Source organism: Camarhynchus parvulus, chromosome 11 (assembly GCF_901933205.1).
Source record: "Camarhynchus parvulus chromosome 11, STF_HiC, whole genome shotgun sequence".
Lineage (NCBI taxonomy): Eukaryota > Metazoa > Chordata > Aves > Passeriformes > Thraupidae > Camarhynchus > Camarhynchus parvulus.
Window position 1 is genome coordinate 3426798 of NC_044581.1, and position 18644 is coordinate 3445441.

Here is an 18644-nt window from a genome sequence, read left to right on the forward strand (position 1 = left end):
ACCTTTAACAACACCACGCAAGGGCTTCACAAGGTAGGAAGGAAATGCTAATTGGTTTTATCCTTTTGTGAACCAATCCATCCAAAGTTAATTAGAATGGGTTTACTTTTTCTTCACAGAAATAATCCATAGGAAAGACTGATGGGCAGAGCAAGCTGAGCCCTGCACAAAGGTGCAGGATTGAAGTGATTCTGAGCTGTGCTCCCAGAACTCTGTAGCCTTCAGGCATCTATCTGGTCTTTCTCTGTGGATGGCATAATTAGGCTTGGAGTGAAAACCCCAGTGGTGAGGCCTGATAGGAAGTTAATCTTGTGGGCACCTCATGGGCCCGGAGAGGTGTGCCCCAAAAGCCCAATTAGCGAAGGCTTCGTGTCCTAGGCTGTGCCACAGCCTTGCTCAGAGCTGATAAAAGCTGAGGAGCAGCAGCTCAGGGCTCCAGCTGCCCCTCACTCCTCACAGGGGTGAGGAGCACCTGCACTTTGTCCCCATCTCACTTCTCCTGGCGACCTTCACGCTCCCAGTGTGGCATTTAAAGCCCACAGATTCACACATCTCTCTGGAGACAGGATTCACCTCAGAGCCTGCTGAATACAGCCACGAGCCAAGGCTTTTTGGGGAGCCCCACAGGGGGGACCTGTCCACAGAACCCAAGCCCAGGTTTCCTGGACCCTCTGACTGAGGCCAAACAAAGAGAATTTGTGTGAAATCCGTGCCCAGTTGCAGAATCCAAAAGCATTACAGCAAGCCCAGCTCCCTAAAGCTATGCATGAGCAAAGCATGATAAGGTTTGATTAATGATAAGGTTTGATTTCCCATCATCTGTAAAGTGGAAAGGAAAAAGTTCTTGGCTGTTGGAAAAGCACTGCAGATCTGGAAAAGAGTCCTTTCTTTTATGGAAGGAAAGCATTTCCCTCATAGCCAAAGGAATGCTGAGGCACAGCATCCATGGACCCTACAAATTCCCCTTTCCATCCAGGAATATTAAAGAGCAAATCCCAGTTCTGAGAGGGATGCAGGTCATGGCAAGTGCTGCTGAGAAATTGAAGTGAATTCTCCAGCCCAAGCGACTGTAGCATGACTATGATGGAAGGAGTTAATAGACACTGAAATTGTTTTATTAAGTAGATTTGCCAGAATTTACTGATTATCAAACCTCATTAGCCGGGGACTTGTACTCCACGTTCTCCCCCAGTTGCTGCCTGCTGCCTGCTGGATACACGGAGGGATGCTGGAGAGATTATTCCTAAGCCCTTCCCCCTTCCCTCTCCCCTCCTCTTCCAGGACCACATCGACAGTCCCGGGGGAAGAGAGGAGGGACAGCGAGAGGGCAGCGAAGAGAGGAGGGACAGGGAGAGGGCAGGATCCACCAGCATCCTCCACCAGCAAAGCCCAGGAGAGCAGCTGCGGCTCAGGACACCTTTGGGAGGATCCCTTAGCACAACATATGTTACATCCACACGCACGGCTGCTTTCCCCTTCCAGGAAAGAGGAGAAGGAGGAAGAGGGAAGAGCTCCAGAAGGCTCCACGGGATTTTCCACGTGAGCAAAGGCGGACGATGCCCCCGGGAGCCGCTGCCGGGTGCGGCAGGTGAGCATCACCTGCGGGGCAGCCCCGCTCCCGCCTGCTGCCCCTGCTCCGCCGGTAAGTCACTTCGGGAAACTTTCCTTGCAGTTTGCACTTGGCTGTCTTGGGGTAAAAAAGGGTTTTTTAATCTCTAGGGACTACTGGGAAAAGCAGGGGTTTGTCCCTGAAAGGAGGAGGGGAGTGTTAAATTCTCCTGAGCTGAGAAAACACTTTCTGCCTGCTTATAACAAAGTTTTCTCCGCGGTGGGCAAAGATTCCCCTCTAACTCCTCAGTAATTTGGCACGAGGTCGGGTCGATCAGAACAGTCATCATTTAGACAGAATTTAAGGCATTTTTAATCCTTGCAACCCCCCCGAGAGGCAGAACGGGCGTGCAGCGAGAGCAGAGGAATCGCGATCTGAGCAGTCCCGTTAAAGCAATTAGAACTTCGCATCCAGCTGATGGCAGGTAATTGCCCACTCTGTCGCTAATAACTATTAAGCAGCTTAGTTGAGTTAGCGCGTGGTTACGGGTTTATAGAAATAAGAAAGCAAAGCGACAGCAACCGGAAAATAAGGATAAAATAAGGATGTAACGCTGCCCAGACCTGCTCGGAGAGGAGCCCGAGGTGTTCCCGTTCGGATTTGCAGGCTCCCGAGCCTCGGTGATAATTATGAATGAGGCTGGAGCTGTGCTCCGTGCCTGTGTTGCCAGACAACCAATGAGGCAGCAAAGCAAAGCTCATTCACGGGCTGCAGGCTTCAGGAAGAGGCACAGAGGTGACTTTTACTTACCAAACAAGCACTCATTGATTTCCTGATAGAGGAAAGTGGCTGGAGACGCCTTTTCTCTGGCAGTAACCTCTGCTATGTTTTCTCCTCCTCCCTGTATCCTCTGGCTGACAGATCCCCCTGCTCTGATGCCGCTCTGGATGTCCCGGTGAGAACTCTTAGAGATGCCTATTCTCTCCAGAGGCAGTGACCAAGACTATAGCAACATTAGCTACAACTCCTGCAATTCCTTGAGCCACTTGTTTCCCATCTGTGTGGAAACCCCTTCTGTCAAGGGGGTCCATTACCAGAGAGCCAGGAGGATTTACCACCCTGACCAAGTGTCTGCAGTCGATCTGAAGACAGAGATCATGATCAACGTTGGGGGCATCAAGTACCTGCTGCCTTGGAGTACTTTGGACGAGTTTCCCCTGACCAGACTGAGCAAACTGAAGCTTTGCAGCAGCTATGAAGAAATCATCCAGCTGTGTGACGATTACGATGAGGACACCCACGAGTTCTTCTTTGACAGGAACCCCAACGCTTTCGGGATGATTGTCAGCTTCCTCGCAGCAGGGAAGCTGATGCTCTTGAGAGACATGTGTGCCTTGTCTTTCCAGGAGGAGCTGAGGTACTGGGGCATTGAGGAATCCAACCTGGAGAACTGCTGCTTTCGGAAGCTCTTCCAGAAGCTGCAGGAGTTGGCCGAGATCCGCAAAGAAGAGGAGCTCCGGAGGAGCAAGGAAGCTTCGTGTGTCTTGGATGAGAAAACCAGATTTGGGCAGTTCATGAACAGACTCAGAGATATGGTGGAAAATCCCCAGTCAGGACTGCCAGGCAAAGTCTTTGCTTGTCTCTCCATCCTCTTTGTGGCCACCACAGCTGTCAGCCTTTGTGTGAGCACAATGCCAGACTTGAGAGCTGAAGAAGACAGGGTAAGTCAGTCCTTCTTAACTGGTCTAACCACAGAACTGGGACAGAAAACACAGCTATGGCTCAAATTAATTCCATCATTTTCAAGTGATACCATGTTAAGAATAATGGGAACAAATATCATACTGATTTTTAGCTAGAATACAAGAAAGCTTTTGGACAGAGCAGATATTTCAGCTCTCCAGTATACGGTGTTTTTTCCTTCTTGAGAAGCAGCTGCCAGGGTAAGATTAACTTGTTAGCACTGACTCTCAAACTGACATCGTGGAGTTTTCAAGATGCTTCACTCTCTATTTACAGGCAATCTCTCCTTTGGACACATCAGCTACAGAAATATTTTCCTCTGACATCTTTACTTTTAAAACAGCTGGGTATCTTCCCTTGTGATAAAACTGTCAGATGCTTAAAGAGGGAGAAATATTCATTAATTTTTATATGTTACATTTCCGTAGATGCATAAAGATTGAAGGATGAGAGGCAGATGAAGTATTTTTGCACATACTGATACAGAAAAGCTGTGCATCCAAAAAAACCATAATTCCATGCTAAGAGAATTCTGTGTTTGCCCCACATATATGTACATATTGTAGGAGTAATACCAAGCACTATCTGAACTGCTAACTGCACTTAAACCCTTCTCAAAAAACTCATCCACATTAATCCAGGGCAAATAAATCAAGCCTGCATCACACATGAAGGATCTTCTCTGTAACATTACTGTAAATATTTCAGTATTGAAAAGATTTATTTTTGTAATAATAGACCAGAGGAAAAGTAAGAATCCAAAGTTATTTCAGATGTGATAACGTCCAAATTCATCAAATAACCTTGACTAATGTCTGTAATGAATCCTGCACTTCATTTGCAGATTGCCCTTCCAAAAGTGCTGAGGAAATCTGTGTCAAATGAACCCCCTGCCCCAACCCCTGCTGTAAGACAAGACACTCCTCAGAGTGTCACATATTGATGAATAGAGTCATTTTTACATGTACAGCACAGCCTGGCGTGCACAAGACAAAAATCTGTATCTATTTTACTGGTCAAAGCAGCCTTGTCATGGTAAAAATACATCCTGATATTTGATATCTTTGGATAAAACTGAGCACAGCACAGGAGGCTGAAATTTAAGATAATTCCCTGCTCCTTTTAACCCCTTGAATATTAACTTCCATTTGCTAAGGAAGGCTCCAGCCTGTCAGGAATAAGCCTGGTGCTCTTGCAGCCTTCCCCAGCTATTCTATTACTTTTTGGCTGAAAGAAGGAAAAACTGTTTTCACAGCAAAAGCTGTTAACACTGTTCCAATGCTTCTTCCAAGCAAGTACCTTAAATATAGAACATCCTTCTTCCAGCTCAATGTACAAACATTACAAACTCTGCTCCAGCAAGTGCTTCCTACTAACTTTGTTAATGGAAGTGGCTTTTTATCTCCATTTCCCAACCACTGCAGGAAAAGCTTTGATAAATAAATCCCATGTAAAAGACCCAGCACATGAGCAGAGCTCTGCTGGATGTAAGGGTTGTGTGTTTTAAAAAAAATAAATGACTAAGTTAGAAAGAAAAGCATGCTGAGGGTTATAAGTGTGTCTGGGAGCTGCAGTGAAGCTGCTGTTCCTGGATTTCCTATAAAACAAGGATGACATTACTACTTAGAGATTTGCATATGTATCAGCACTTTAAAAACAAGCAAACTGCATTGAAACCAGCCCAAAAGATGGATTGTTGGAAGTGCAGGGGAGAGGATGAAGGATGAACTTGAGGAAAGGACCACATTTGTCCAAATGTTTGGAAACATTCCATAATTTACACTTACAGCACCAGCCCAAAGCACTTTGTCACTGTGCCCCAGAATACAGAGTATTAAAAGTCACTTTCTATGAATTATGTGATGTTCTACCACAGGAAAAATAGGGGAATATATGAGACAAAATACTCATGCCTTGTGGAAAAGCAGAAATCTGAACTACTAACAAGCAGTTTTGGCATCCCTAAATTTCCATCCCTAAATTCTTAGCCTGCAACAACTAAAATTTCCTTACTGGCATCTCAAAAGAGCATTTTAACTAGAGCTGGACAAATAGCTCCATGAAGTTAATTGACTAAAATTAGGACTTCTTGGCTGCAGCTGAGTCATGCTTAGCAAAATCAACTCTCTGTTGATTTGTAACTCAGAACTGACCTCAGAGACTGATTCCAAGATGGGGCCACATTTACCAACAACCTGAAACAAGCGTGCAGGACCTGAAGTTTTTGCTTTTAGGGCTGAACACAAAGATGATTCAATATCTGTTTGCTCAGTGACAGAAAACAGTCAAATTCCTTCACAAAGTTTCTGAACAAGCTGAAATTCCACACCTGAATGAAAAGATTACTGTGAGGTTTAGTCAGTTCTGATTTAAAGCTTGGCAAAAGCTCTGAGCTAAATGTCCTTAAAATTACTGCAAGGATCCATTTTCCAATGTCACTAACACTGGAAATTGAGTTTATTCATATTACCCGTTCTGAAAAACAGACAAAAAAGGCTTTACCTCTGCTGCATATGTACCACTCTAGGGTCCTGCTCCTCCTCACCACAGCCACATTAAGAGAGTGAAAACTGGCTGGACTCCAGCTCAAGATGGTTCAGAGTTTAAAAAAAAAAAGAAAAAAAAAAAAGGAAAAAATAATGCAAGGTGACTTCCACTTGACTCACTTGGCTCAGAGGCTGCTGATCCCACCCTGCAGGCACAGCAGATCCCTGGTCCTGCGAGCAGCTGCTGAGCCAGGTCTGCTCAGAAGGGAGGAAAGAGCAGGCAGAAGAGCAGCCAGGAGTCCTCAGCGTGCTGGGGAAAGTGAAAACTCGGCTCTGTCTCCGGGAGAGGGATGGCAGGGAGCCAGGAGAGAGCATCTGCATCAGGGAAACCCAGTCACCCTGGCAACCAGAGGGGAGGGAAGGAGCCAGCGCCAGGGGCAGCAGAGGGGATGGCAGGGGGAGCCTGGGGTCGGGGATGCAGCTGACAGAGAAATAAAGGAGGAGTTGCTATCACTGACACACTCCAGAATGTGCCAAATGCCATTTAGGAACCTCCTCGTGAAAAAAAACCCACCCAGATTTGGGCAAACATTTTTATTTTATATGGACATGATGGGAATGCCAACCCAGAGGGAACAGTCCCAGGTGAAGGGTGAGCAAAAAGTTCAGCAAAAATGTGGAGTAGCAAAGGAACAGCTCTGGTGAGCTCAAGCTTGAGTCTGACCATGAAATAAACATACAAAAGGTTTTATTATTGGTGAGGCTAAGGAGAGAAGAGTCATCAGTAACAAGTTAGGAATGAAATGACAGAATTACCACATTTTCCAGTGGAAATATATCCTTGTCCATGATATTTGCATCAGTTCTTTGTGGAGCTCAAACTCTCTTTGGTAAAAAACAGATTTAATATCATCAACGTGCAGTAATTAAGGCATGTAGAGATAGGGAAAAAAGGCATATTTAGAGGTGAGAAAATCTGTTATTGATCTGAACAGGCAGCCTGAGAGAACTGCAAACCTGAACGGGAGACCACGCATACAGGATAGGAAAGCTGAAGTGACAAAATTCACCAGAGTTACCCTCAAATGAAGAAACTCAGATCATCCCACTAGAGACAGGACAGAAGTCCCATCAAAGCCCCCAAAAGTCCCAGTCCCACATACAAGTTACAATCTAAGAGGGGTCACTGAAACAGCACATCCAACCCAAAGGGAAAAAACCCATCATTACACCAGAAAACTCTGGGGTAAAACCACTGCAGAAGGGCCTGGAGAGGGAGAACACTTTGAAGTACTCTTGGGACTTTCCTTGGGATGAGATATTCCATTTAATGAGTCCCTAAAATTGGCATCCTCTGGAGAAATGACTCAGCAGAGAGGCTACAGCAAGGTCTGTCCTTCAGGAAGGCAGCAAATTAAGGTCAGGGGGGAGAAAACCCCCAAATATTTCCATTCCCTGACCCTGTTACTACAAATTATTGTGTTTGCTCTTAGCTGACCTTGAGAAGCTTGGAATTGCGTTAGGTATTTTATAGGACCCAACGAAACAAAATCATCACAAGCTGCAGCCACTGTTGTTGCATGTGAAGGTTTTATCCTGAAACACAGACTACTCATGTTTTTTAAAGCTTCTTTTCCTGGGATCATTTGATTATGTGAAAATCAAGTTCCTTTTAAGAGAGTAAGTTTCTAGTCTCTGGTTGCACTTAGAATCCAGAAAACAGAACAGATGAGGAGAACCCAGTACTTAACAAATAGAACAACTTTTAAATTATTTTTTGTATTCTACACCATTATTCTGGACACCCTGATTAGTTTTTTAATGCTTGATGTTGCTGAAGTTTTCTGTATGATACTAAAGAATATTTGGCTTGCACACTGGGGGAAGCTGCCAAGAAACAGGTTTTCTTTAAAATGGAATAATTTTACTTTACAGGGGGAAAACCCAATTTATTCACCTTACTGTGAAGAGAAAGAAAATGCAATGCTCATTGAAAGTGTAATTCTATAAAGGCATATGTGCACATGCCTATCTATAAATATACTGCTATATACGTATGACTTGAAATTACTTGGAACAAAATAAAGCTGGATGTGCTTTGGCTTTATTGCATCTGCTCAAGCACTTTATTCTGGGTTCTTATCAGGTCACTTTCTGCAGACAATCCCTCTCTTAAATTGTCCAAGCATCCAGTGCAATCCCGATTTTTTCTGACCGTTTTGATTAGCAAGGGAAGTAGGAAAATGTGCTTCACTGGAGCACCAAAACCCTCCTGGTCTGGGTGTGCTCAGCACAGTGAAACCCAGCTATTTATGTGCTTCATAGAGTGAATTAGTTAAATTAATAATGGTTGAAGAAAGGTTCAGTAAGAAACCATTAAACAACAGAAATCAGAATATTCAAGCTTGGGACTTTGATATATTTTTATGAATTATTGATTTATGATATATATTTATGAATTATTGCTTTATGGGATCTGCCTTTTTTTGAGGCCAGAAACACCGGGAGCTTTGAGATGGAAATTTCACCATCATGTTAAGACCCTGATTTCAGAGTCCCACACAATCAGTGACCATTTCCCAGGCACCCACACCCAGAACTGCCCAATTCAGCACGGGGTCTGTTCTGTAGAGCTCTGAATGAGTTCATCCCACTGAAACCCTGCTCTGCACAGCCCAAAGGGCACGGAGGGGGTGCTCACTGCTGCCCATCTGTGCCCCAGCTCCCCCTCCCTGCCGCACAAAATCAGTGTCTGCACAAACTCTGGCCCTCCAGGGAGGGAATGGATCCTGCCTGGCTTTCCAAAGCCAGTGTGCAGTGTTCAGGAAGCACAATCAGACATTATTTGTTTGCCTTATGCTCATCCCCTCCTGGCTGTGTCCCAGCAGTGCTGAGGCTCCGAGCTTTGCACGCCATCCTGGGGGACCCCCAGCTGTTCCAGCTGTTCCAGCTGTTCTGCACTGGGCACTGCACCAACAGCTGTGCAGTGTGCCAGCACTTGGCCCTCACTGGGAGCCAGGATTTCTTTCCCCTCCTGCTGCTTTTAGAGCTGTAATTATTAGAAAAGCCTGTTCACTCCCCTCACCTGGCTCTCCTCAAGGCGTTCAGCACAGGTGAGAGTTTAATAAATGTTTTCTTTGGGAAGATGGGTGCTGCCTTTCCATCTCTGGAAAACTCTGCTTGAAACTAATTTATCCCCCAAGTTCCTTCCCCCACTGTCAGCACCTCTCATTAGCACCAGTATCTCTCCTTAAAAGATTTAACAATCTTTGGGACCCCCTGTGCTCCAGAGTTACAATAAGAAGGAATTTCTTCTCTGAAGAATTTGCAATGCAGTGAGGAAAGAGAGAAACAGTAACAGGCAAAATGCTTCGACCAGCAGCAAAACTGTCATTTGAAGGTTATCCTTCCAAGTTCAGATAAATTCCTTGTCATTTTGACTTTACTGCTCTGCACAGTTACAAAATTGTCTGTTACATTCCTTACTAGAAAAACAAGAAGAAGTTTACTCTTTCACAGCTTTCTGCTAACAGCAACACTTTGGAGTCACCAACTGGTTTCAATCAAAACCAGATTCTTCAGACTGACTCTAACAGTGTCTGCACACTAAAGTTTAAAAGTTAATTTTAACAATTTATTTTAGGTACACTTCTGCCCCAGAGGGGACAATTATTTGTTGGACACAGAGCATTAATTTCTTTCTCTGTTCCTTCTAATGTCCACATTAATACAATACCAATATTGGTTCAGTTTCCTCAAATGCTGTGGTTGTAGTAATTGTTTTCCTAAGTCCAGGCTTCTTTCCCCTCGAGTAGAACAAGTGGGAACTCATTGTGTTCTCAGAATACACAGCACTGCTTTAACAAGCTCATCATTCCCTAAATCAGGTTAGAGTTGTTCTCAGCAGGCTGTAACCTTCTGATTTTATTGCATCAGGCTAAAACCATAAATCCAAGAGCTGATGTGATCCATAACACAGGGTTTTCAAGCTCTCCCTCCCCATCATTTGATTCAGCAGAGCGTGGTTTAATTATTCAAATAACAGCGGCAATGCGGCCGCAGTGATTCAGCACTACCTGCAGCACTGCAGCTGCATCCCGGAGCTCAGGTATGCAGGGAACCCAGGCTGGCACCACATTTCCTAACCAAGCCATCACTTCACAGCCAAAAGGGATTTCTGTCCTGTATGTGTTCATTTCCTGCTGCCAATGGGGTAAGAACAGCTTGGAGCCAGCTGGGGAGCTCAGCTCCCTACACCCAGCTCTTGCTCTGCCTCTGCTCCTTCCCAACCCTTCTCTGGACTTGCAGCCTCCCCTGTATTCCCACTGCCTTGGGTCTGTGGGAAGAACCAAAGCTTGTTTTCACACCATCCCATTAGTTTGGGTTTTTCACAGAGAGGGAATTGCTCAGGGAGAGGCTCTAGAGCAGGATGAACTGCCCAGGTGTGAGAAATGCAAAAGGCTGGAAAACAGCCCCCACCCAGGAAATGGCAGCCTTGGGCTTAGAGAGGGAAGTTCCTGCTGGTTTTGCTTTGAAATCCTGCACCTAGAGGGCTGGCTGATTTTGGCCCAAGGGCCAGGCTGCAGGAAGAGCAGTCCTGCTGGGATAAGTGCTGGACAGCACAGGCTGGCAGAAGGCAGGTCAGGAGCTGCAGGACAGGCTGATGCCATCTGCTGCCTCTCTGGTGGACCCTGGCCTCTGTCCACAGAGCAGTGTGTGCATCACAGGAAGGATCTGAGCAGCAGCTTGACTGTGCCAAACAAAACCTGCCCCTGCCAGGATAAATTTAGCAGATGTGAACCATGACCTTGCCTCAGCCCTGGAGCCAGGCACACTCCTGGGGTGAACGGTGACATTCTGGCAGCCTGTCCCTCCACTGCAGGGGGGTGAGAAGGTGCAGGTCCTGTGCTCTGGGAAACTCCTCTAGGACTCCAACAGGATGGAGCGTGTGCTCTCTGAGCTCCTTCCCTGCCTGGTTCTGGCTCCATTAGGTGTGGGTCACTGAGCAGAGGGCAGCCTTTCCTCGGGAGCAATCACTGCTGCAGCTCGGGCTGGGAGCAGGGCTCAGATCCTTTCAGCCCTTGCTCATTTGTTTGATGATGATGATGAGCCAGCTGGTTCCCACAAACATGCCCTGGGAATAACAGTGTTTGCATACAGGGGCTCTGTTATGACTTTAGCTGGGTTCAAGGACTTCTGTCAGCTTGGTTTCATAAATAACAGGAGATTCCTTTCTCACCAGTGTGCTGTGTAAGCAACACATACACCTTGTGCTGAGGTACAGATTGATTTCCACTCCAAAGCTCTGGAAATACAACATGATTCTGAAATAATCCAGATACTGATCAAGCTGTGCTTATTAGCAAAGTGTTCCACAAGCATTGGAGGAACTTTTGCTATTTAATTTAGGAATAGATCATTCGACACAATGGATTATTTGCTATTTAACTTGAGAATAGATAATTTGACACAATGGATCATTTGCTATTTAACTTGGGAATAGATCATTCGACACAATGGATTATTTGCTATTTAACTTGAGAATAGATCATTTGACACAATGGATCATTTGCTATTTAACTTGGGAATAGATCATTCGACACAATGGATTATTTGCTATTTAATTTGGGAATAGATCATTTGACACAATAGATTATTTGCTATTTAACTTGGGAATAGATCATTTGACACAATGCATCATTTGCTATTTAACCTGAGAATAGATCATTTGACACAAGAAACACTTGGAATCACTGACACCACCCTGAGCAGAGCTCCCTGGCAAGCACAGGAAGGAGATCACAGGAAATCCTGTAGTTTTGCTTGTTTTACCTCCCAGACTCCACCCTGTTTATAGACTGTGGGAAATCCCAAATTACACAGCACAGAAAACAGGCTCAGACTGCTGCCAATAAACTTCCACTTAGAGTCAATCACACCCAGGGCCGAAAGTTGGTACCTATCCAATCTTAATCCTCACACAGTTGCAGCACTGCACTCCCAACATAATGGGAATAACAGGATTTCTTTCCTGATTGTACTTCAGATTAAGAGGGAATAAAGGTATTGGGATAAACCAGTGCAAAAGGTATTGGACTAAATCTCTGGCAGCAGGAAACTCATGGGTGCATCAGGTAATGATTCAGAACAAGTTTTCCAAAGCACATTTTATTTGCCAATTGTCTTAAGAGAGCAAAAAGGTGAGACACAAATGATCAGCACAGAGCAGACCCTGAAGGAACAAGAGGAGTTCCTTAGTGGTGCCTTACAGTTACTCAGTAATAATCAAGTTTTTCCTTGTCTACACAAAAAAAAGGGAGCAGCATCTGGAAACCAGCATGGATAGATGAGAGATATATTCTGCAGGGGAAATTCTGATTCAGTCTCCCAGGGCAGAACTGAAATTATTGATGCATGTAAAGATATTATTTTCACTAGATGAGATTTATACCTGTTGTAAGTTAGGCTAGTGCTGCATAACCCTGGGATCTGATTCTGTTTGTTATCCTTGATGTCATTACACTTTAATTAATGTTTCCTGGCAAACTAAGAGGCTGGGAAATTTATCTCCTTTTATCTTGTGAGTGGCACATTTAGCTGGAATTCACAATCAGTGAATAAATTGCTTTTTTGCTGCTCCATCCCTGGAAGCATCCAAGGCCAGGTTGGACAAGGCTTGCAGCAACCTGGTTTAAGGGTTTAAGATGGGTTTAAGGTTCCTTCTACCCAAACCATTCTGGGATTCTCTGAGTGGAAAACAGAAACCAGGAGGGTTCCCCTGGGCACTTGTTTCTTCTGGCTGTTGAGGGAACTGGGTTAACTGCACTCAGTACTGCTCTTCTTCTCTTTTATTATGAACTTTTTTTTTTTTTTTCTGTTTAAAGGGAATTTAACAGAAATATCCTAAAATGAGCAATCTCACTGTAACACCATAAATTCCAGCACATAAGTGAACATGGAAAATAAGCCACTCTCTTATACACCAAAGGGGAATAATCAAAAGGAAGCTTGATTTTTTTTACTATCTCTGGTGGTAGAGGAGTTTGAAACAATTCCTTTGCTTCTTTGAGGTAGTTTATAAATCTAAGAAACCACTCAATATTTCAGGCAGCAGGCTCAGTATATATCTTTTAGCACACAAAATATTGTTTCATTCATTGCTGAGCCAAATGCTCATTTCATACAGAAGATCAATACCAGGCACTCATTTTATTACATTTATATCACAGGTTGTAGAATTTCTGCTGGAGGCAAGTTCCATAAATCCTGATAAATTCTTGCATTGTTGAAAAGTAAATCTGCAGGATGAATAAAGTATAAAGAGTTACATACTCACTGCTGGGCCTGTCATAACTGTTCTCCCATCAAAGTCAGAGACAGGTTGAGTACAGATTGATGTCAGATGGTTTGGTTGAAACAGCCCTGCCAAAATATGCTGTGGTCACTTGTAAATAAAACTTCATCTTCCCCTCTTCCTCACAGTCAGCACCACCCCAGCTTGGAGCTTTTAGAGCTCCCACTCCACCGTGAGCAAAACTACAGCAAGAGGAGAAGGAGCTCAGTGAAAATTTGACTCACAGGTCTGGAAATAAAACCCCAGAATTCTACTCCAGTTAATGGTGAGGTCAAGGGAGGGAGTTTGTTGTGGTTTGTGTTGGCAGGTGCTGAGCACTAGGATATCCAAATGTGTCTGGTTTGTTCAGAAAGAGGAATTGTGCAGAAGTTGTTGTGGCACAGAGATTTCTTTACCAGATATTCAAATGAAAAAATTCATGGATCAGAGTATTTGGGCCGTACTGAAAGTAACTAATGGGAATGTGGTGGCAAAAAATATTTGAAATCTCCCACTGACACAGGAGCATCAGTATTTTGGTGAGAACAGAGCTTTGAAGTCAGTGTGTTCTGCCTGTTCTTTGGACAACAATTCTGAGAGCAACATAAAACACTGAGCTGTAAAAATCCTCAAAACTACTGGGAGAAACAGAAATTGGCTTTGGTGCTTGATATTTCCTTCCTTACCCCCTCTTATTTCAATATTTGCTGCTTTTGAACAGGGTATTCAAAAGCATGAAGAATGTTTGAAGAGACTGACATTAGAGAGGGATATTTTATATAAATCAAGTCAGGTGCATTCCATAATATATACAAATGTTCCTAATATATAAAACGTTCACATGCAAACTGTTGGGATGAAATCCATCTCCCCATGTGAAGGCAATGAGCATGTTCTCATTATGCTGACAGCATAAATTGCCTTCACTAAGTAAATATAAATTTCCATAGGGAATACTGAAGTTACAGAGGGTGGCAAGAATTAAAAAGCTCCCAAACAGTCTCTACATTGCTACACCTTGAAATTTCATGCTCAGTTCAAAAGACAGCCTACATCTTAATGGTTAAACCTTCCAGGTTTAACAAACCAGCAAGTTTTAACCAGGTTAAACAAAATTTCTTTTCTTCTGTTTTCTAAGGAAGGAATAGGGAAAACCCCACGATGATCTGAGAGCAATGTCACCTGCAAATGTCTAAAGGCAAATAAATAACAGATGTACTGGAAATTCAGCCCAGCTAACAAAAAATTAAATAAATCTTGATGGGAGCAATGAATAATTCAGAGGCCCCATCACTGGGGTGACCAGAGGCAGGTTTGTGCAGAGTCCAGGCTGCACTGTACAAATAATTCAGGGCTCAGAGAGAGTGAGCACTGCACAGCACAACTGCTGATTGCAGGCAATCTCATCAAGCCCCGTCAGCAGCTCTGCAAACATCAGTGTGCTCCAGCCCTGACTGCAAATGGAGCCACAGCCTGACCCTGCAGGCAGAGCCCTGGCAGGGCTGATGAAGCTTCTGTGGTGTTTCATATTAGGGGTAAAATATGGACTCAGCAGCTTACTGTGCAGAAAGGAGAAATCGCCAAATGGTGCTACAGAGCTAAATTGTTCTGAGGGTTGGGCAGGGTAAAACTCACTCCTGAGGGGCAGCCTCTGCTGGCCAATTCTAGAACACAAAAAGACTTGTTACTCCCAAGTGCAGCAGAAAGTGTGAGTTATTCAGTATTGTAAAAAGTCTGCTGTGACTCCATTTTCTTCATGTGGGAAAAGCCATTTTTTTTATTCACACAACTCATTTTAGACAGTTTTTACCGACCTTGTGGGCAACTTTAATTTGTTAATAACTTTCATGTCAGTCACTGTATTGGTTAGTAAAAGGTATTTTACTTGTCCATCAAATCTCTCTATTCTTGAATTGTTTACATATTTTTCTTCGCTGATTCTCATGGGACAGATCTTATTGTTTATACAGGTGCACTTGTTTTTCACCCTAGAAATAGATTGTTGCGTTAACGAACTCTCATTTTCAAGATGTTTTCACAGGAAAACTTGCAAAGTACTTAGCTGCATATAGAAGAGGTGTCAGGCCAACTATTAATTTAATAGGACAGGCTTGATTTTATGAGGCCTTTGTTTTATAATTTTTCTACCTGTCTGTGACATTCAGGATCTACAGCCTGCATGCCAGGACTTTATACATAGATGGGTTTCATTCCAGTAGGTTGGAAGAAGCAACAGGGTAAAATGAGGCAGGTAGACCTCATGGCCTACCTGACCAATGAGGCCTGACTATGACCAATTAGGCAAATAGGATGTTTGTTCAGCTATTTTGTGTGCTCAGTATTCTCTGTGGAACTGAAGGACAGCTGCCACACTACCTGTGAGCTGGTTTTGTTTATCTCTGCTGCCAGTGACTCCGGCAGATTCATATTGCCTCTCCCTCAGTGTTTTTGGATGCTGGTTCACAAACTGTTCTTTTGTTTATTTCCCTCTCTGTTTTGTGGCAGGGTGAGTGTTCCCAGAAGTGCTATTACATCTTCGTCATCGAGACCATCTGCGTGGCTTGGTTCTCCCTGGAGTTCTGCCTCCGCTTCATCCAGGCCAGGAGCAAGTGTCAGTTCTTCAAAGGACCCCTGAACATCATCGACTTCTTGGCCATTTCCCCTTACTACGCCTCCCTCATCTTCTCTGAGGACGACTCCAGCGAGGAGGAGGACAGGCCGAGCAGCAACACGTACCTGGAGAAGGTGGGCTTGGTGCTACGGGTTTTACGTGCCTTGAGGATCCTGTACGTCATGCGCCTTGCCCGCCACTCGCTGGGCCTGCAGACCCTGGGCCTCACCGTGCGCAAGTGCACGCGGGAGTTCGGGCTGCTGCTGCTCTTCCTGTGCGTGGCCGTCACCCTCTTCTCCCCCCTGGTGTACCTGGCTGAGAACGAGTCAGGCAGGGTGCTGGAATTCACCAGCATCCCCGCCTCCTACTGGTGGGCCATCATCTCCATGACCACCGTGGGCTACGGGGACATGGTGCCGCGGAGCGTGCCGGGCCAGATGGTGGCTCTGAGCAGCATCCTCAGCGGGATCCTCATCATGTCCTTCCCCGCCACCTCGATATTCCACACCTTCTCCCACTCCTACTCCGAGTTGCGCAAGGAGCACGAGCGGCTGCAGTCGCGGCTGAGCCGAGCCAAGAGCGCCAACCGCGCCGGGGAAAGCGACACCTTCAACGAGACGGACAGCCTGATCCTGGAGGGGCAGGCCTCCCCCATCAAATACATCTACACAGGGAACTGAGCCTGGAAATCCCATCAAATACATCAAATACATCTGCACAGGAAACTGAGCCTGGAGATCCCATCAAATACATCTACACAGGGACCTGAGCCTGGTATCCCACATGAAATACATCTACACAGTGACCTGGGCCTGGTGTCCCCCATCAAATACATCTACACGGGCAACTGAGCCTGGAGAACACATCAAATACATATACACAGGTATCTACCTGGGCCAGGCCTCCCCCATCAAATACATCTACGTGGGGACCTGGGCCTGGAGACCTCCTCAAACACATCTACACAGCGACCTGGGCCTGGAGACCACATCAAATGCATCTACACAGGGAATTGAGCCTGGTATCCCACATGAAATACATCTACACAGTGACCTGGGCCTGGTGTCCCCCATCAAACACATCTACACAGGGAACTGAGCCTGAAACCACATCAAATACATCTGCACAGGGACCTGGGCCTAGAGACCACATCAAACACCTCTTCACGGGCAACTGAGCCTGGTATCCCACATCAAACACATCTGCACAGTGACCTGGGCCTGGGACCCCATCAAACACATTTACACGGGGACCTGGGCCTGGAGACCCCCATCAAACACATCTACACGGGGACCTGGGCCTGGAGACCCCCATCAAACACATCTACACAGTGACCTGGGCCTGGAGACCCCCATCAAACACATCTACACAGTGACCTGGGCCTGGAGACCCCATCAAACACATCTACACAGGGACCTTGGCCAGGCCTTCCCCATCAAATACATCTACATGGGGACCTGGGCCAGGTATCCCCCATCAAACACATCTGCATGGGAAACTGAGCCTGGCATCCCTAACAAACACATCTACACAGGGATCTGAGCCTGGCCTGGGCCATTCCCAAAACCACAGACAGAAACGTGCACGTGTGCATCAGCAAAATACACAAAGCAAAGCAACAGAACGGGTTACAGTGCTATCCTCTCTCCTGGCATAGGTATAGGCAGCAGCCAACCCAACAGTGCCAGCTCCAAAAAATCCCTGTGGAGCTGGAGGTTGGGAGAATGTAAAAAAGTCAGAGTTTGTTCAGTGATAAATGCTCACTCTTCTCTATGACTACTAAGAATAAACTTTGTCGCTACAGCTCATGCATCTTGCTGAATACCTAACTCTGAATGAGTAACAAGCAAACCAGCTTCTGTTGGCACAAACACACTTGTTATTTGATTTGCCTTTGAGTTTCCAGTGCTCTTGCAATGAATTTCCTGAGCCAGGCGTCAGGACACATTCTTTCAGGGCTACACACCAGTGTGGTTTTCCACAACTCATCACCAGGCATACAGACACAAATCCAAATTCTGTATTTAAAGCCAGTAACAAGCTTAAAATAAAAATAAAACTGCTGTATGTGACAGCTTTCAAAGTTTGCCTGTAGCCAGATGATCAATCCGTACCTAACAAATTGCAGTGCTTTGTATAAAACACATCATGTTTGCAAGAGCATTTGCTAGAAATGCAGTTGTGGTCTGCAGACTGTAAACATATCATACTAGACAGCAAAAGTCTTCAAACTTATTTTTCATATAATTATTTAAAATAAAAATGAGAAATAAAAAAAAAAAGCCCAAGCTTACTGACCATATCAAAAAAGCCTTGGTGTTCTATTTTGTGTTGAATGGTGATGGTTTCTCTGGAAATAAGATAAAAAATAGGCTACTTGAAAATGTGAAAATTGGCTTCTGAAAATGTGAAAAATTCTTCTTCTAAGAAGAATCCAAAGGTATAAATAGTAAAGAATGAGGGGAATGATTGCCAGAGAGGCAGTGGGAGTGATTTTCTAATGGAAATGGAAGATGCCCCTTTTGGGATACTCATGTAGAGCCAGAAGGAATCAACAGGGCTTTGCCGAGGTCAGCAATGCTCCTTTAAGGACAGAATTGATGGTTTTGTACAATTTGAGCCTTTAGATGGTGTGAAGGTGCTCAGTGAGTTCCATGCAGGTGCCAGAGGCCAGGTGTGCGCACACACCTGTGTGTTCATGGCCACAGTGAGAGCCCTCCTGATCCCCACAGGGCTCTGACACGCTGCATTTCTGGAATGTATTTAAACACTGAGATTAATCAAGGCCTAAATTAGTTTTTAATCAGATTGCCAGCTTTCATCACTCCATTTTCTTAAATCTTGCCAAGGTCCCCATGTCCTTGTGGTGGGGCAGAGCTCAGTGAGTGAACATTCCCCAGGGCCAGCTCTTGGCAGGCACCC

At 45.0% G+C, this 18644-nt stretch overlaps 1 protein-coding gene across 2 annotated transcripts; it reads left to right on the forward strand.

Annotated features, from left to right (window-relative positions):
- Positions 1 to 1372: 1372 nt before the first annotated feature.
- On the forward strand, positions 1373 to 17522 carry KCNG4 (potassium voltage-gated channel modifier subfamily G member 4). 2 transcript variants are annotated; one of them, XM_030956085.1, is made up of 3 exons: positions 1373 to 1642; positions 2471 to 3270; positions 15617 to 17522. In XM_030956085.1, the coding sequence occupies exons 2-3, from the start codon at positions 2521 to 2523 to the stop codon at positions 16400 to 16402; spliced, it is 1536 nt and encodes a 511-aa protein (XP_030811945.1). In that variant the 5' UTR covers positions 1373 to 1642; positions 2471 to 2520; the 3' UTR covers positions 16403 to 17522. The 2 variants fall into 2 exon arrangements, with proteins under 2 accessions (XP_030811945.1, XP_030811946.1); XM_030956086.1 differs by lacking the exon at positions 1373 to 1642 and having other exon boundaries at positions 2452 to 3270.
- Positions 17523 to 18644: the final 1122 nt, after the last annotated feature.